Raw genomic sequence first — 20,907 nt, 5'->3', positions numbered from 1 at the left:
CAATTGGTTATATTGATTGTTTCTAAGTGAAAATGTGAATAGATTTTTTTTTTCTAACTTTTACTATCGACAAAGCAGTCTAATGTATTTGACAAAGCTTACCTGGCTCCTTGCAGCTTCTGCAATGACTCTCACATAGATGTCCTGCCGTTTGTCCTCAGACAGGAAGGGCAAAGCCTTAAACCTTGGATCAATAGCTGAGGCCATGTAAAGAATCTCCTTCTGCTCATCATCCAAGTACCTCTTGCTGAAATCCAGGCATATGGCAGATTTGATTTCTTTTGTCATGGTGGAATCACTGGAGCTCTCTTGTAGATCATGGATTAGCTGAGCATGGAGTGGTGCCACAACTGATATTGTTGGGCTGCTCTCCTCTGACATCACAAGTGTTGCTACCTTCATAGGTTTCAAAGCGTTGACAATTTCTTCAGCAGAAGTTATGTCTGCCTCACTGAGGGTGCAGACTTCCTTCTCAGTCTTCCTCACTTCACCTGAGAGGAGGGCTGCACAGATGGCTGGCTGCTGCTCAAGAAATCGCTGCAGCATGTCAAAAGCACTATTCCATCTAGTAACCACGTCAATCATCAGTTTATGTTCGGGTAGCTGTAGTAGCTTTTGTTTTTGCCGTAGTACATGGCTGGCTGTAGTGCTGTGTCTAAAAAAGCTGGCTATGCGTCTCACTCTTCCCAACAAGCGTGCGACTGAAGGGAGCTTCAACGCGCGCTGTGAAGCTAAATTGATGGTGTGCGCGAAACATTTTACATGTGGAATGCCGGCCAGCTGCGCTGCTATGTTCATGTTTGACGCGTTGTCTGTTACGATGGCTGGGTCCTTCCCTTTTATGTCCCATTCCTCCATTGCAGTTTTCAGTAACTCTGCAATGTTACTGCCAGTATGGCTCTCATGCATTACTCGTGTCTGCAAAACATGTGAAACGAGTTCCCACTCCTCTGAAATGTGGTGTGACGTATTCGTTACATACGACTCGGTCGCTCGAGAGGTCCACGCATCGCACGTCAGGGCGACTCTCTCTGCAGATGCAAGCGATGCTTTTACACTTATCTTTACCTCTTCGTATATCCCGGGAACTGCTACGTCCGTTATGTGTCTGCGAGTCGGGATCATATAGCGAGGCTCCATAGTGTTCACCATATGCCTGAAGCCGGGGTTTTCTACTACACTATATGGCCGCAAATCTTTACATATGAAATAAACCACTGACGCCGTTATATTCTTTTCGCGAGCTGAGGTTGACGGCAGCTTGTTGATGGTATCCAGAGTAGTTTGCCTTAAATCAACGGGTTTCTGTTGAGGTTGCAGTCCTGCTATTTCAACTGCGTGGTGCCTTGTTAGGTGAAAACGCAAGTTGGTTGTGTTTCCTGAAAATTTAATTGTAGCCAGGCAAAGCTTACAAACGGCATTGTTTTTATCCAGTTCATTACTGCCCGAATTACTTTTAAAACCAAAGTGCTTCCAGACGTCGGCTCTGAAAGCTGCAGGCGTTTTAAAATTTTCCGCCATTTTCTCACTCCCGGCCGTATATGACAGACAACTGGACAGCGAGTCAACGACAACTACAGCAGAGGCGGAGGACATGCGTGGTGACGCACACAGAGGGATTTGATAATTTGTAAAAAATTTGTGCAATTATTATTTTTTTAAATATCGATACTAGAGGTTGAAATATCGACTATCGTGAAAAAAAAATATTGCGATAGTAAGCTGTATCGATATTTTTGCACAGCCCTAATCCTATAGTAAACAAAGTCGGTTATATCTCAAATGAACAGTAGCCATGTTCAAATGCGGTCCGTGTGTTCGGTCTTAAAGGGGCAGCAGTTTGATAAACCTGCTTCTGTGTTTTAATGTTAATCAAACAAAGGACAAAGAAATACTCACTGCTCTTGACTAAATAGGCTACCCTTTCCAACTTTACAAAAATATCCATCTATATATAATTTATACAGTAATGAATATGCTTTTTTTCACATTTGATTACTTTATTCAAATTTCTGTACCTGTTAGATCTACCTGAAAAACTCTAAAAACACTGTTTATTTCATTTGTAGCCTTTTTTTGTTCTATTGTATTTATTTGTCCTATTTGTAATTAGATTGTTTGTTCTTATTTTGTCACTGACTGCTTACTTGTTTTAAATTCACTGATAGTTTTTTGTTGTAGTATCAAAATTGGATTAAATAATTGATATTTCACTGGCGTCTGAACATTTGAACCGCTGACCCGATCCTCAGCACTGAGCCCTGCTGAAGCAGCTCTAAATATGTGCTGTGCTATTAAATGAAAGATAAAATATGCCAGAGCAATAGAATGAACAGTGACAGTAACAGAAGCTCATACAATGCATTTTAGCAGGCTTAATTAAGCATGAAAATAACTGAAAGAAATATATATTTGATGAACAAATTAAGCCAACTAATATGATGTATATTCTTTTGGTTTATCTACTAATACATTTAAAAATTACAAATGCAGTGAAAATTCAGGTATCGGTTATGGTATCGGTATCGGCGAGTACCAAAAAATCTAAGTATCGGTATCGGACTCGTTCTGCAAAAAGTGGTATCGGGACATCCCTAACAAGTAGTCCGCGTCCGAGCTGTGCGCAGCTGTCGTGTATGCGTCCAAACTGGAGTATAACAGAGGCTTGAGGAGCGAATGTACAGTGACGTGACATAACTGCCAGATTCAAACTGCTTTCGTGCTGTGGCTGGCGCTGAGCCAAAGACGGATGCCCTCAGCGCTTCTCATATAGGCTATCACAACTATTCAGTGTTTTTAACCACATAATGTTTATTTTAGGTTTCAGATATTTAAATATAAATAAATGTTAGCAAACCAATACATTTATGTAAAATACACAATGGTGTCTATTAGGGCTGTCACGATGTTAGATTTTTCACACCACGGTTATTGTGGCCAAAAGAATTCACGATATCGATATATCGCGATATCTATAGAATCTATGGGGGGGGGGGGGGGGGCAAATTTTTGTGAAGGAAGACAAGCATGTGAAGTTTATCTGGTTTCAAACTGAAGCCAAACACTGTCTGAAGGTTTCCTGAAGAACTGAAAAGCTCTTAAACCTGTTGTTGCACTGGCGCCAATAAAGTCATGCAGATAGCAGATTTGAATAAAAAAATCAACTGCAAATACAAATACAAAAATAAGATGAGTAAAGAAAACGGGGGTTCTTAATTTTAATAATCACCCTGTATTAAATATATGAACACAGAAACCCCCTGTTAACAGTTAATGTCACGTTTCCCATTCCATGATGACTAGTAAAATAATATCCGCGTCGTGTCTATGACAACTCCAGGTATTGCACACCGGACACGCACTTTCTCAGTTTATGGCCAGCAATATCATTATGTTTAAGGACATTATGGAATTGAGATAATGTCTGTACTATGGTATGATTATAGATCCGTAGATCCAAGATGGCGGCGCGAGTACATCGCGAGGCTCGCGGTCTCTCCAGATTCTGTAATTTAGCAGTATTTTTCTTGCTCATTTCGGGTCTGTTCGTCCAGAACAGTTGTGCCTTAACATCGTACACCCAAGGTGAGCTTTTGGATATTGGTTTGCGAATTTCCGACAGTTTTATGGACAACCTTCGACTCCTTCCTGAGATCGCCAGATCACCCGAGGCTATGCACTCTGCCCGGCCGGGCGGAAGTGCTCGCAGGCGCCGGCGAGATCGTAAACAAAGGCGGGGGAAGCGCGGAGGACTAAGAGCTAAGCTAAAGCTAACACCACACCGGCTCTCTTTACCCAGCATTTTCCTTGCCAATGTACGGTCGCTGTTGAACAAAATGGAGGAGATTCGACTCAACATCACATACAGCAAGAGACTTTTGAACTGTAATGTTCTAATTTTCACGGAAACATGGTTAAACAGCGGAATACCGGACAACGCTATTGAGCTAGCGGGACGCCATACATTCCGGGCGGATAGAACATTACATGGCTCCGGTAAGACCAGAGGTGGTGGATTGTGCATTTACATTAACAAAGCTTGGTGCACAAACTCTGCTATTGTTGGGAGACATTGTTCAGCTAACCTTGAGTTTCTCATGGTTAAATGTAGACCGTTTTATCTACCGCGGGAGTTCACTTCCACTATTATAACTGCAGCCTATATTCCCCCGGATGCTGATGCCAAGTTTGCTATGAAAGAACTTCACGCAGCCATCAGTAAACAACAGACCGTTCACCCGGAAGCTGCGTTTATTGTTGCGGGTGATTTTAATCATTCAAACTTAAAGTCAGTGCTACCGAAATTTCACCAGCATGTTTCCTGTCACACCAGAGGAAACAAAACCTTAGACCATGTTTACACAAACATGGCTGAAGCTTACGTCGCGACACCCCTCCCCCACTTGGGACAGTCAGATCACCTTTCTTTGTTCCTCACCCCCAAATATGCACCTCTGATCAATCGCGTGAAGCCATCAGTGAAGACCATCAAGGTGTGGCCTGCGGGGGCAGATTTCTCACTCCAGGAAAGGTTTCTACACACAGACTGGAGTATGTTTGCTTCTCAAGCCACCAGTGGCTCTCACACGGACATTGACTGCTACACCTCCTCTGTACTGGATTATATTAATACCACCATTGACAGTGTTACAACCCAGAAGCAGATCACCACATACCCAAATCAGAAGCCATGGATGAACAGGGAAGTGCGACTCCTATTGAAGACACGCAATACTGCCTTCAGATCAGGAGATGCACAAGCCTATAGCACATCCAGAGCAAATCTGAAAAGGGGCATCAAAGAGGCCAAGCACTGCTACAAGCTTAAGATAGAGGGACACTTTTCCAACGCTGACCCTCGGCGCATGTGGCAGGGCATTCAGGCCATCAGTGACTACAAACCCTCTCACTCCACCCCCGCAGCCACTGATGTCAACTTCCTGAACGAGCTAAATGACTTTTATGCTCGCTTTGAAAGAGACAACAGAGAAACTGCCACCAAGCTCAAATCCTCAGCTGACCACCCACCGATCACACTCTCCTCCACAGATGTCTGCAATGCACTGAGCAGGATCAGCGCGCACAAGGCTGCTGGACCAGACAACATCCCTGGACGCGTACTCAGGGCATGTGCGGAGCAGCTCGCTGGGGTTTTTACAGACATTTTCAACCTGTCTCTTGCCCAAGCAACTGTACCAACATGCTTTAAATGCACTTCCATTGTGCCAGTGCCAAAACACTCCAGCCCGAAGTGCCTTAATGACTACCGCCCTGTAGCACTCACACCCATCGTAATGAAGTGCTTTGAGCGGCTGGTCCTGGCACACCTAAAAGACTCTCTACCATCCACATTGGACTCACACCAGTTTGCCTACCGTAGCAATAGGAGCACAGAGGATGCAGTCTCCATGGCACTGCACTCTGTGCTCACACATCTGGACAATAAGAACACTTATGCACGCATGCTGTTTGTTGACTTCAGCTCAGCATTCAACACTGTCATCCCAACTAAGTTAATAGCCAAACTTGGAGACCTGGGCTTCAACACCTCCATGTGCAACTGGATTTTGGACTTCTTGACCAACAGACCCCAGAATGTTCGATCAGGCTCCAACTGCTCCACATCCATCACACTCAACACTGGTGTACCACAGGGCTGTGTGCTAAGCCCGTTCCTCTACTCCCTCTTCACCTCCGACTGCAAGCCTGTGTACGGATCTAATTCCATCGTCAAGTTTGCGGACGACACTACGGTGATTGGTCTCATCAGCAACAACGATGAGACTGCCTATAGGGAGGAGATCAAGCACCTGGCCACATGGTGCACCGAAAATAACCAGCTCCTCAACACCACCAAAACGAAGGAGCTCATCGTGGACTTCAGGAAAGTGTCAAGAGGCACACACGACACCATCCACATCAATGGAATGGCTGTTGAGCGTGTCTCCAGTTTCAAGTTCCTGGGGACCCACATCTCGGCGGACATGACCTGGACAACCAACACCTCCAGCCTGGTCAAGAAGGCTCACCAGCGCCTCTTCTTCCTGAGGACACTGAGGAAGAATCAGCTTTCCTCCACTATCCTGGTGAACTTCTATCGCTGTGCAATAGAAAGCATCCTGACCAACTGTGCTACAGTGTGGTATGGGAGCTGTTCTGTTGCAGAGCGCAAGGCACTGCAGCGGGTGGTGAAAACCGCCCAGCGCATCACTGGGACTCCACTACCTGCCATCGAGCACATCCAGAGGAAACGCTGTCTGCATCGAGCTCGCAGCATCCTTAAGGACTCCTCTCACCCAGCCCACAGACTGTTTTCTCTCCTGCCCTCCGGCAGGCGTTTCAGGTGCCTCCGGACCAGGACCAGCAGACTAAAGAACAGTTTTTTCCCCAGAGCTGTCTCTTTATTAAACTCTAACCCTCATTGATCCCACTCCCCTTATATACTGATTGACTCTCCTCTCCCTCCTCACACCTGCCTCCATTTTGTTATTTGCAATACTATAATGTTCATTTGCACTGCTGACTGTTATTACAGTAACAACTGTTTACATATGCATCTTGCACTACTACCTTGACTGGAATATGCTCATTTGCACTGCCGACTGTTTATTTACAGTACCGACTGTTATATATACATTGCAATATCGTACCTTAACTGTAATATGCAATTACTTTCCACTGCACTTTCACTCGGATAGCTTCTGTCCAAACTTTATTTGCACTACTTTAAATCCATTGTTATACTGCTCATTAGCCTAACTTATACATATATCTATTTGTAAAATTCTGTTTATAGTAATATCCATCTGTATATTATGCTCACATTCTGTTTATAGTAACAGCCATCTGTATATATATTCATAGTACATATCTATCTGTAAAATTATGTTTATAGTAACAGCCATCTGTATATTATATTCAGTACATATCTATCTGTAAACATTCTGTTTATAGTAATAGCCATCTGTATATTATTATATTCAGTACATATCTAGCTGTAAATTCTGTTCACAGTAATAGTTATCTGTATATTATATTCATAGGACAATCTATCTGTAAATTTTTGTTTATAATAGTATTCAACTCTATATTTATTCAGTACATATCCATGTTCTGCACTTATGAACCACTGTATATCCTGCACTTGCTGCTATTGCACTTCTGGTTAGACCTAAACTGCATTTCGTTGCCTTGTACCTGTACTTGTGTAATGACAATAAAGTTGAATCTAATCTAATCTAAATTATACTGTACAATTAAATACAATAGTTGCTGAGTCTGTGATCTGAACACTTTTTTTCTGCGCTCTGTGTCGCGGCAGGATTTTGAACAAGGTCCTGAGCCGTTGCTGGGCGACGCGGACAGACGCCGAATAGAACCGCGCTGTGCTTCTCGTCCGGTGTGTGTACACTCATACAGAATGTGTTCGAATTTTAAAGACGTGGCGCTGCGCTTCTCGTCCGGTGTGCGACCACCTCTAAGGTGCTGTTTTCTTTGAAGCCGAAGAACTCTGTTGTTAATACTGGCGAGCTCAGCTTACTTTTTTTGGGTGTGGACAGAGTGTTTCACTCTAGCTGCGCGGGCGCGGACGAGCGCTGCGTCTAGAAAACGCCAATATCGCCAATACCGGTATATTGTATTGCTCTAAATTAACACGATGTCGATATTTCATGCTTTGAATATCACGATTATCGTCAATACCGGTATATTGCGACACCCCTAGTGTCTATGTAAGCAGCAATAATCCATTCAAATATATTTGCCGACGTGTTTTATTCATATCAGAAACACAGTGTAAGTAACTATAGGTTTACTCTATTCTTCCCCCAGTTCACCGGCCACTTTCATGTATTTCGGGAGAAACTGATGAATTCACGTGCTGTAATTAATAGGGGGGGGGAATCGCGATGCAGGCTCAACATTGTGATGTCTGTCAGCCATCGCGATGGACGATGGCATCGTCTAATCGGCCCAACCCTAGTGCAACCGGCCCCAGGTCCCTACCCACGCTTGGCAATAAGGTCACCTTCGCGTCAAGGTGGACCACGGATGCATCAGACCCTGGCCCCTTGGAAGGATCCCAGCTGTTACTGGTCTGGAGAAAGCATGGGGTTGGTCTCGAGCAGGAAGGTGGTCACCACAGACGCCTCCAACATGGGCTGGGGAACTCTGCGCGAGGACAGACCGACTACTAGCTCCTGGTCGCTTATCAACAGCATGGAAATAATGGCATTTTTTCTGGCACTTAAATCATCCTGTCACAGACCTAATAGGACACCACACCACATCTCAGTCCAGTCAGACAAAATGGCGGTAGTGTCCTATATAAACCACCAGGGTCAACTCTGTACAGGTTAGACCAGGGATCTCCAACCCTGCTTCAGAAGAGCTACTGTCCTGCAGACTTTAGTTCCAACACACCTGCCTGTAATTATCAAGTAACCCTGAACAGCTTGATTAGCTGGTGCAGTTGTGTTTGATTGGGGTTGGGGCTTAAATCTGCAGGACAGTAGCTCTCCAGGAGCAGGGTTGGAGATCCCTGGTCTTAGACAATCCCCTGGGTTAGACAAATGTCTCCTCTTATGGGCAACTCATTGGCCCAGACTCCCCCTTTACGCTTTTACCCCAGTCTTGATTCTCCCACTGGTTCCTTGATATGTGCACCACAAGTAAAACAAGATCTGACACAGCAGAGCTCATCTTCCAAAAGATTGATTCCACCCAACAAGACAATTGCATTTCATGGTGCAACTGTGTTGGCCTCTCTGTGGACAATGCAGCCGTAAACAATGGACAACACAATTCAATTGTGCCAAGAGTTCAACGCGTCATGTTTTTCACAATGCTGCGAAGCAAATAGAGCCCCTTTCACACAGCGCTTTGTGTGTGAACGCACTCTCTGATTCCGGAAAATCACTGGCAGTGTGAATGAACCAAAATCAAACGAAACCGGGTCAAATCCTGTCTTTTTATCCATGTATTTTCCGGAATCTCTGTGTGAAAGGGGCTTAGGTCTACTCTACCCCCTTTTTTTTTTTTTTTTTTTTTTACTTATTAATTTCAGGTGGCAGATTTTGATCTTGAAGACGTGGTTGATTTGGGCTTTTGGTTTAAAGGCAGCACCAAACGCAAGGACTTTCTGGCAGGTTCCTGCACCTCTTACCCACAGCCAATGTTCACCTACACTCATTCCATTCTTCTCTTCCTTCTCTCCCCACACAAAAAATAAGGTCTCTAAAGTTCTCTGTGCCAGCCTTAATACAACCTGTCCCTTAGACCCAATCCCCTCCCTCCTTCTATAGGACACATCACCAACATTAGAGGCTTTCTCACCAGAGGAACCATTTCATAGTTCCTAGAACTAATGGCGGAAGTACCTGTTTCCTACTTCAAATTAGGGTCAAACCAAAAGCAAAATAAGAACTATCAGTGACGTAAGTGTAGGTTGTACACACAAGCTAGAAGTTTTCCGGCACCATGCCAGATCTCCAGTGTGAGGCATTTGGCTGCAGAAAAAAAAGAGATAGTCCTACATTTAAAAAAAAAAACATGTTCATGAGTTCACCCACCAATGGTATGGGAGGAACACAGCTTTCACTCTTAAAGGAGAACTCCGGTCAATTTTAACATTGAGCTCATTTTTTTGTACATTTGGAGTGCTGTCAATACAGAGACAACGACAAAAATCGGTTATTTAAGCCAGCGCAAATACCTGTATTTACATCCTGTTTTCGGTCGAAGTCCAAAGTAGTCGATTGTCGAGTTCACGCCCATAGGTTTAGTTACCTATGATCACGCGCGTGAACTCGACAATCGACTACTTTGGACTTCGACCGAAAACAGGATGTAAATACAAGTATTTGCGCTGGCTTAAATAACATCATTTTTATTCTTATCTTTAACATTTACTGCAGTCAAATTCACTCGTGTTCACTCTGAAGGAATCACTCACATGACCTGTGCACTTGTAATGACACATCAAGGATATTAAGAGGCTAAAAGCAGGTTTAAAACTTGCCCCATTGAAGTCAACAGGGTGCAAATTTTAAAAAGAGGATAACACGGTGTAGGCAACACCGATTTTTGTCGTTGTTCTCTGTATTGACAGCACTCCAAATGTACAAAAAAATGAGCTCAATGTTAAAATTGACCGGAGTTCTCCTTTAACCAAACTAACATTACAAGGCAATCAGAAGTAGAATGGGGCTGGTCATGGAAAAAGTGTGGTTGAGATCCAGCAGCAACCAAGTCTTACTAAGCATAGATGCCGGAGTGGAATTGGAGAGAAGAAAGCAAATAAGTCAGCAGGATGGAGACTAAGTCTATAAAGCCTGGGGAAGACATCCTAATTGATAAAGGACATAAAAATAAATGGCGCTGGGGGAGGATAGAATGAATAGGCAGAGACAGCAGGCATTTTGGTAGCTGGTGTAAGAAATTAAGAGAACCAGGTGCTTGCTTCTGCACGTTGTGCTCGAGAAAGCTAATGTATGCAACTAGTGGTAAAAAAGTGTTACCGTGTCACAAATTAAACCCTGAACACAGAGCAGCTGTCCGCGCTCTCCAACACACACCACGACTACTGGGAGCAGCACTAGAGCTGACATATCGTACCAATGACTGACCGCGTTTATGACTGCGTGTGCACGTTCATTGCAGAACACAATTTATCATTCTCAATCTATCAACAGTTTGTAAATCCGTGTAAAATAATAGCAGAAAATAAAAATGCTTTAACAATACTGTCCATTTCAAATCAGCATGCCAGTTATGTGAGACGCTTATCTCACGATACGAGACACGAGATTGGGTTCTCTAGAACGAGACAAGATTTCAGAAATCCTCAATGACAAAATTCATGGTCTGGAATGGAAAAATAGTATACAGGTGCATTTTGAAATGTTTTCACAAATAATCTTCTAATGCATGTCATTTCAGGTCTCTGCAGAATGAGTATGAATTATCAAAGCATTGGAAGAAAATATACAAGCACTGTAAAAGGTTTTTACTGACTGGATTTTCTCCTGTATGATTCCTCTTCAGACCTTTTCCAGAACTTCTGACTGAGGCTGTGTGTGACTCTCCTAACTGAACTAATATAACTAAAAATAAAAACAGTATAAATAACAAAAATTGAACAGGTTTCTCTTGGTCTTAAGTGCAAGTGCAACCATAATCAAAGTTAGCGCACAGACTCTTTATATTTGTTGTGAAATCGCGGTTTTATTTTGCACCGGAAGTTATAGGGTTTTGTATGTTAACCTAATTTGCACGCATCATGGAGCTTGTGTTTTACTTTCAGATTCGCGAAATCGCACATACTCTGGGTATAGAGGGAGCAGCGGTGCTAAGCGTGCATTCCACAAGATAGGACATTTATACGACGCTTAGCCTCTGTTGCGCAACGAACCTTCCACCATCAGTGAACTGTGATTCTTGGTGCACTGTGCAAATGCAACTCGTGCTGGATGAGCAGAGCAGTGCATTTATAATGTTTTTTTTTTTTTTTATATAAAAACAGCAAAACGACAGTTGAGGCGAATGTGTGTAGCGGTGGAATATTCACCCTCACACTCAAACGTATTTTTATACTTCCTATTTTAGATCAATTTCCTAGTATTTACCATTTATTTCTTTTGAACAAAACAATTTCAGGAATTTCATGTTTTAGATTTTAGGTCCTCTTAGACCCTGTCAAGGACAAAGCTAACCAGCAAAACTTGATATCAAAAGCAACCTAAATGTTACATTTACAACCTAAATGTAACCTAAAAGTAACCTTTCTTGGTATTCGGGTTTCAAATAGCCGACCATAATCTGTAGTCTGAGCCTGTCCAGGGCTAGTGGCAATGGCAGATACGTTACTTGTTAGTTTAAAGGAAAATCATTTTCAAATAATGTTTGCCAAATAACCCCCAGCCATTGAATCTGATTTATATAAAATAAGGATTTTGTTTGATACTGGTGTAAAATTAAGTAATATGGTTTTCAGCAAATTAGAAGTTGATTTTGGGTTTAATGTCACAAGTAATTGTAAAAGGCTACTTCTGTATTATTTTTCCTAGTTTAAAGTGTGTCGTAATAACAAATGGAAGTCGGATCTTCTCAGATGGAAGGCAACGGTAGCATTTGTCTGGTCACGTAATCTCAACATGTCCGTCCACATGAGGTGACCCGAAAAAATAAAACCACCTCAATTAGGACACTCATTAGATATTCTTCAAAAATATCATTCATTTCTGTAGAGCTGGACATTTAATAAGGATCAAATGACTAAATTCAGCTTTGAGAATGAAACCAACCTGTTTGATCCTCAGTATCTTCATGTTTCAGACTGAATGTTTCTTCAATCTTAATGTCTTTGTTCTCCTCTTTAATAAACTCCATCTTTGTTTGTTCCTCAATATCTTCATGTTTCAGACTGAATGTTTCTTCAATCTTCATGTCTTCACTCTCCTCTTTAATAAACGCCATCTTTATAATAGTGTCACGTGGATCTCAGTCGCTTCACCAGGAGTTCTTCTGTGTGTTTGTCCTGTTTAAGATGAGAATAATTAACAGAAAGAAAAATAAATCCACACTAAATCTCTGCGTGCGTGTCATTCAGCTCTAGTTCAGTAGTTCAGCGAAATGGTAAGAGAGAGTTAATGGTCTTTGTTACTTTTGGCTTGCTTTGTTAGGGACACTTAATATTAAAAATATTATTAATCTGCCTGTATTTACACCATTATATGAGAATATCCAGAGAATATCCATATTCTCCATTATATGAGAATATCCTATATAAAAATACAGCTTTTTTTTACAACAAAAATGAACCATCACTGAACATACTTATGCTGGACTACGACGCTATATTCTTCTAGATTTAAACTAACTTTGAAACAATCTGCATTGTATAAAGCACCATAGGCGTAATTCTATGGGGGGACAGGGGGACACGTCCCCCCCCCCAATATTCAAAGAAGGACAATTTGTCCCCCCCAATATTTGATCATACTGTATGATTACGCGGGCAATATCGATGTGATTGCATACGTCTTTCTTTCCAGCTCTGAAAATATAATATCCCGGCCGGTCCATTTCCCAAATCCATTCGACTGGCCTTACACTATACATTAACAAAACCTATTTCTCCTGAAATCCATGTCATGTTTTCCCTATACCTTTAGTAGCTCGTGCACCGTCAGTGAGTTAGGAAAAACCAAACAGAAGAAGAGTTAGGAGCGCAAAATCTGACAGACATTTGGCCATACCTGTCAACACTCCCGTTTTTCCAGAGTTTCTCCCGTTTTTTAGCCCTATCTCCCGGACCCCTCCCGGTTTGTTATTTCTCCCGGGAAACTCCCATAATTTGCATGGCCCAAACTCCTTTATGAATAATCGGACCAATATGTTTGTCTAATGTTGACCAGTTGCCAGATCTTGTATTAAATGCATAATATTCACACAATCCACACACCATGTCCAATTTCAACCCATTTGTCACCTCAACCTGGCAACCTATAACCCAGTTGCGCAGTCGTGGAAAGTTTAACCCGAAAGCGAGCCGATAGACATGGCAGGTGACGGCGGTGTCCTCGCAGAGAAACCGAAGTACAGTTGTAAATTTATGTTTCCATTTATGGGTATTGGCAGAGTTTTTCCTGCATAGAGAATTATGAGGCGACCGCCTCCGTCAAATTTCGTGCCGCCTCTGGCTCTTGACAAAACTCGGACAGACAGTCACATGGTCAGATACACTTTCCCCACCGTGATGGTTCTGTTGCGGTTATAAAAATATTTAAAATAATCTAATTTAATACAGTTATAATTTTTCAATGTAAATTATTTAATTTGATTGGTAACAGCCTAGTGTCTTATTATTTTAATTGGATATATTTATCAAATTTAAGAATTTGAAATGAAAGATGGAGCATACAGTTAATAAAATTAGGGGGAAAATGCCCTTTATAAAGGCACAAAAAACTATTCTGAGTGTTTTCAAACAGTGATGTAATGAAAAATGGACAATTTTAAGTTTGAAGGGAGTAAAGCCTCAAAGGCTATTAAGGAAATATAATTTTGCCAAAAGAATAACTTTTATTTTAAATAAATGTTCATTTTAAATCAGCCTATGTCAGTGTGATATGTTACCATATTATCATGCTTAACACTAAGAATTTGAATAATTGTAATGTGATGATCAGATGCATATCTAAATCAGAGAATATCATAGGTTCGGGCGGTTTGCGGGTGGATTATTTATTTTTAACAGTGGATTTGAGTGACTCAAAGTGCACCAGATTAATGAATTTACCTTTAAAATGTACAAAATTTTCTTCCGGGGAAGCATGCCCCGGACCCCCCTAGAGGTACCAAGTACACTTAACAGCATGCATGCGCCAACACAAAAAGTCCCACAGCTGTCCCCCCCAATGTGTGATTGACAATTTCGCCCTTGTAAAGCACTATATGTGACTTGACTTACAGTAAATCACCTGATTAGACAAAAACTAAACATAAATTAATAAAAGAACACAAATCATACAAACTAAATTTGTATTTAGCATCTAAATTTGTAAACTGATTCTCGATAAAGGGAGCAAAATTAGATACATTTAGTTACATTCATTGCATGAATGCGATTTACTCATAAAAACAACGTTCATCCGTGTTATTACACAATGTTACATTTACCAGCAATTTTTAACTTTCTCAGCTGTATAAACTGTTTGAACGGTTTGCTTTGATTTAAACACTTAAAATGGTCTAGAACACAAACCTTTCTTCAGTCGAATCTCATCAGATGCAGGAGCGTGTCGCAGCTTTATGACATCACATCGCCACACCAAAATAAAAGTCCTGTCTGCACGCCACAACTTGTAGATATATACATACAATAAAACACTTCAAATATTAATTTAAGGTTCAGAGATTCCAAATTCAATCAATATCATTAAGACTTTTGTCAAGAGATTCTTACCAAAATATAAGCCAGCGTGAATGATATTCAGACAAGGATAAAGTCAAGACTCTTGGTCTTCATATTTCACAATACCGGTACAAGTATTGAAAAATATATATATATATATATATATATATATATTAAACTATTTAGATTTGTAGATCAAAATTAATTGTCTGATCTCAATGTGTGATCTAGATATATTCATCTTATTCCATCTCAATATCTCCACTATATTGGGACATTAAATAAAATCTAATTTCAACTTTATTTGGTTAAAGTGCATGTATAGGATATTACATTGATTTTGTCTGTCTGAATGGAGTACTAATATAATAATATTTCGAAGGGCAAAAATAGGAACGTTTAATTGGCTTTACATCATCAGCTAACTCGATCACGTCGAGCTAGGTGATTTCAAATAGCCAGGCCAGGCTCCGCAGCTCCGCTCACGCCCCGCCTGTTTGCCTATTTTCTGTTATCCGGGAGTGACGCAAGGCCAAGATGGCGACGGCCGGCTCCGCCCACTTTAGGCTTCAAAAATGCTCTTCAGAAACCTACGGGTGACGTCACGGACACTACGTCCATATTTTTTTACAGTCTATGGTCCTAACACGAAACTAAACCACTGGCAGGTGAATGTCTTAATTAGCAAGTCATTTGTTCAAAACACTAAATTCAGTAATGAAAACACGGTTATGTGTTCCTGTGAGATGCGTTCTGCAGTGATCTTTGTTTGTAACTATTTTCGCTGCTGAAATGGAACAAAGACAGTCAATATTGTGTCTAAAATGTAAGTGACTTAATATTAACTGAAATAAGTGTCACAATTTCAAAAGTTATAGTATTCAGCAATCTTGGTCGTGTGATGTTGCTAAACTGTATCATATGTTATAAATATTAAAACTCAACATGAATTTTTTCACCGCAGTATGTTAGCTGAGTTTCTGTGTGTGTGCTGCGCTCATTTGTTTAGATTTATCCTTGAGAGGCTGCGGGAGCCTCAACAGCACAACGTTACCGTTAGTACATTATATTATTATTCACTTTCAATCGCCACTTATACTGAATGAATGCAGAATCATTGTCACGTTTTTGTGATTCCATAGTTATTTTTTGTTATTAGATGTTTTAATCAGTCTAATTGTCCGGTCACTTGCCCCATCAAAAAATCCAGGTCAATCATACATTCATTCAAAAATCCCAAAAATACTTTCCAGCCCCATCTTCTTTATAGAGATAACCACAATTAATGTTCTATTTACATGCAGCTAAACATACATGGTTGTATACAATTTAAATAGTTGGGATTTTTTATTTATTTTTTATTTTGCTGCAGTGTAGATACACCTGGATAAAACAAGCAAAGAGTTTTGTTCTGGCACCTCATTTGCAGAGTAATTAGTTATAGTTACTTGTTACTTTTCGCAAAAAGTAACTGAGTTAGAATCTGAGTTACATCATTACAAAAGTAACTAATTACCAGGGAAAGTAACTATTGCCTTACTTAAAAAAAAAAAAAGTTTAAATATGTGAAATAACTTGGATATCCCAATATTAAATATGTTAAAATGAATGAAATGGACACTAAATACAATAAATTAATTATTATAAAATATTGTACAAACAAAAAAACAGGCAGGCGTAAGAGGCAAAAAGAGAATCCAAGAAACAGGCAAAAATTCAAGAACCAAAAGACAATTAAATCAGGGATAATGCTCAGAGATACAGTGTAACAACATACAAGACTTCACAGATAATGAATGAGAAAAACAGGCTAATATGGGGTGAGCTAAACAAGATAATGAGACACAGGTGAATGTGATAATGGATGAAGAGTCCGGGCAGTGAGTTATGGGAAATGTAGTTTGTGAGGGAATGACAATAGTCTAATGTGGAGTGCCCTCTGGTGGCTCTCAAGGGCACTCCAGCTGGTGACTGTTACACTACAGTCGGAGGGCCAGTTCTCCTCTGGCCAACAAACAAACAGTGTATGATTATGATTTAGGCAGCATTATAGGTCAGACGTCAGATTGGATTGAAACAATCAGAATATTATCCAGTTCCATCTGGTTTAAGATCGGAGTCATCACGCCGGTATAGAGACGAGTTTGTTGAGGATCAGTGCCGATGGCTGTCGTGTCGATGACGCTTTCACAGGGTAGAGTCTAGTTGACACAATCTCTGCTAACAGTTCAGGGATGCGTTGTGGTCGTGTCTAGACACCTCCATCTGATCTGGACACGGCCCGGATCCGGCTGACAACATCATGCGTTGTGGTCATCTAGGTGCAGGAACACCATCTGATCTGGATATGGCCCGGATCCAGCTGATTACAGTAAACCTCGGAAAAACCAGAAAGACTAACATTAGCGTAGGTGCCATTCTTCTTATGATGTAACAAATACATCAGGGGTTATAGGAAGTATTCCCGGTTCCGGCTGACCTAATTTATGCAGCCTAATAATCATTTAACTGATTTGAATAATAGGAATGTATAATTTTCTATGTGTATGCTAGGTTAAAGATATGCGTTTGTAGTCTAGATCTAAACTGACAGAGTGTGTCTGCTTCCCGGACAATGGTAGGGAGACTGTTCCAAAGTTTTGGTGCTAAATAGGAAAAGGATCTACCGCCAGCAGTCGATTTTGACATTCTAGGTATTATCAACTGGCTAGAATTTTGAGATCGCAATAGACGTGAAGGACTATAAACCATTTAGTGCTTTGTAAGTAATCAGCAATATTTTAAAATGTTTATGATGTTTAATAGGCAGCCAATGCAGTGTTGACAGAACAGGGCTAATATGGTCATACTTCCTGGTTCTGGTAAGAACTCGAGCTGCAGCATTTTGGACCAGCTGTAGTTTGTTTATTAAGCGTGCAGGACAACCACCCAGTAAAGCATTACAATAATCTAGCCTTGATGTCATGAACGCATGAACTAATTGTTCCGCATTTGTCATTGAGAGCATATGGCATAATTTAGATATATTTTTAAGATGGAAAAATGCGATTTTACAGATACTAGACACGTGACTTTCAAATGAAAGATTGGTATCAAAGAGCACACACAGGTTCCTAACCAACGACGAAGACTTAACAGAGTAGCCATCAAGTGTTAGACTAGCCTGGGTTTCCCCATGCTGCCTTGCGCGCGATTTTATTCACGCTGCTAGGCAGCCTGGACACCATGGACCAGATTTTCCCCTCAAAAAGGGAACCAATCACAGAACGGGGAGGGAGCAGCAAGACGATGACGACGTCTATGCGACACACCGAAGCAGTTTGTTTATATTTATGGATCCAACATGGCATCAGACGCGAAGTTACCTTTCGATGCAGCCTTAGATAGTGTTCTAAGTAGTTTAGAACGCAAGTTTATTTCGTCTTCTTCCTCGTTGAATTTCTGTCGCTCTACATACGTCATCTGGTATAATTTAAACGATTGGCTATACGTACAGGCGCATTTGATAGACATTCGTAGCGCCCAATAAACGGCTCTGGGCATTCGTAAACCACGCCTCAAATACGAGAAAATTAACATGTGGTTCCCAGACCACGTCTCAGACGAGGTCTGACGTTAGCCAGGCTAGTGTTAGACAGTACATTTACATTTATTCATTTAGCTGACGCTTTTATCCAAAGCGACTTACAATTGCTATATATGTCAGAGGTCGCACGCCTCTGGAGCAACTAGGGGTTAAGTGTCTTGCTCAGGGACACATTGGTGTCTCACAGTGGATTCGAACCCGGGTCTCTCACACCAAAGGCATGTGTCTTATCCATTGCGCCACACCACACCACAGTATTCTAGGTTATTACGTGAGGAAGTTTTTTGTCCAATAATTAGGAACTCTGTTTTTTCAGAATTAAGTAGTAATCTACACTAAATTGGTTAGTTCATGCGTTCATGACCTCAAGGCTAGATTATTGTAATGCTCTTATGGGTGGTTGACCTGCACGCATAATAAACAAATTACAGCTGGTCCAACACTAATCTACACTATTTAAATGTTGCTGTGGGACAATGTGAGGACACCCTAGGGATACCTAGTATTTTCTTCCTCACAAAAGTAAACAGTTTAACAAAAAGTGCTCTTAATACTGAACAATGTACAAACATAAATAATAGTAATAAAATAAAATATTTTTGGTGTAACGTCATCATCAGAGGCTATTTAAGCCAAATTCTAGTCGTGTTTGCCGCACGTGTTTAAAACCGGTCAAACAAATACGTTTTCTTTGAACGTTCCCTGCAGGTTATTTTGGAGTTTTAATTTATAACCATGTAAACTAATTAAAACGTTACAGATTATACCAATAGGCCACAGAGATTATTCTAATGCTAAAATATGTAATTTATTTATAAACAAACTATATTATGCTCGGACACCCTCTCTTTCGTGTCGTGTCGAACGCGCTCTCGGACACACTCGGTCTCTCTTGCGCACTGTCGGTGGTCGCTTCGCTTTTGTCCAGTCCAGCGCCTCATAAACACACACACACACCAGAGAAAAAACTTTGCAGGTCCTATGGCTGAGAAAGAGCCTACTCGGATGAAAACCGCTTCAGTGAGCTCAATTATAGTAACGCCACATGTTAATGTCAGTAACAGTAATGGCATTGTAACGGAGGAAACAGTACTTCGTTTGATTACTCGCTACTGAAAAAAATAACACTGTTAGTAACGCCGTTTATTTATAACGCCATTATTCCTATCACTGCTCATTTGCCTCTGTTATAATCTATAAATAAATTTTGTATATAGTCTAATCTGTTCTGCCATTCATTTCTTATTTAGGTTACTCATCCCTTTTTGCCTCTTCATAAATGCCTTTTGTCAAGTGTCTGGTTTTAGCATGTTTGGTTATAGTTTGTGCCTAGATGCTAGATGCCAGTACTGTGATGGTGGTCATTTTTTATTACTGCATTGGTAAAGGACCATCCTCTAACAGTTAACAGAGTGGAAATATACAATTATATTAGTTGTGCAAATAATTCACATCCCTTAAATGAACTTTTGTTGTAATTCAAACTTTAAGATTTATAGATAAATACAGTGGGTACGGAAAGTATTCAGACCCCCTTAAATGTTTCACTCTTTGTTATATTGCAGCCATTTGCTAAAATAATTTAAGTTCATTTTTTTTCCTCATTATTGTACACACAGCACCCCATATTGACAGAAAAACACAGAATTGTTGACATTTTTGCACATTTATTAAAAAAGAAAAACTGAAATATCACATGGTCCTAAGTATTCAGACCCTTTGCTCAGTATTTAGTAGAAGCACCCTTTCGATCTAATACAGCCATGAGTCTTTTTGGGAAAGATGCAACAAGTTTTTCACACCTAGATTTGGGTATCCTCTGCCATTCCTCCTTGCAGATCCTCTCCAGTTCTGTCAGGTTGGATGGTAAATGTTGGTGGACAGCCATTTTCAGGTCTCTCCAGAGAAGCTCAATAGGGTTTAAGTCAGGGCTCTGGCTGGGCCATTCAGTCACGGAGTTGTTGTGAAGCCACTCCTTCGTTATTTTAGCTGTGTGCTTAGGGTCATTGTCTTGTTGGAAGGTGAACCTTCGGCCCAGTCTGAGGTCCAGAGCACTCTGGAGAAGGTTTTCATCCAGGATATCCCTGTACTTGGCCGCATTCATCTTTCCCTCGATTGCAACCAGTCGTCCTGTCCCTGCAGCTGAAAAACACCCCCACAGCATGATGCTGCCACCACCATGCTTCACTGTTGAGACTGTATTGGACAGGTGATGAGGTTTTCTCCACACATACCGCTTAGAATTAAGGCCAAAAAGTTTTATCTTGGTCTCATCAGTCCTTCAGGTGTGCTTTCATGTGTCTTGCACTGAGGAGAGGCTTCCGTCGGGCCACTCTGCCATAAAGCCCCGACTGGTGGATGGCTGCAGTGATGGTTGACTTACTACAACTTTCTCCCATCTCCCGAC

At 41.1% G+C, this 20,907-nt stretch overlaps 1 protein-coding gene across 4 annotated transcripts in view; it reads right to left on the bottom strand.

Annotated features, from left to right (window-relative positions):
• The window catches only part of LOC311289720 (E3 SUMO-protein ligase ZBED1-like), a 31,341-nt gene extending 16,511 nt beyond the window's left edge, over positions 1-14,830 (bottom strand). The window contains exons 1-2 of one of the 4 annotated variants that reach the window (XR_014627206.1): positions 12,303-12,443; positions 103-247 (exon numbers count right to left, since the gene is read on the bottom strand). Coding sequence is in view for 3 of the 4 variants with exons in the window: in XM_084407952.1 (XP_084264078.1) it covers positions 103-1,596 (1,494 nt within the window). In the remaining variant the exon portion in view is untranslated. Of the gene's footprint in view, positions 1-102; positions 5,636-12,302; positions 12,536-14,764 lie in introns of those variants that run through there. The other 3 variants (XM_084407953.1, XM_084407952.1, XM_084407951.1) reach the window with 3 other exon arrangements.
• Positions 14,831-20,907: the final 6,077 nt, after the last annotated feature.

The sequence above is a fragment of the Rutilus rutilus genome, assembly GCF_951802725.1.
Source record: "Rutilus rutilus genome assembly, chromosome: 4".
NCBI lineage: Eukaryota > Metazoa > Chordata > Actinopteri > Cypriniformes > Leuciscidae > Rutilus > Rutilus rutilus.
Note: the sequence above shows the minus strand (reverse complement) of the source record. Positions and strands in the feature narration are given on the sequence as shown.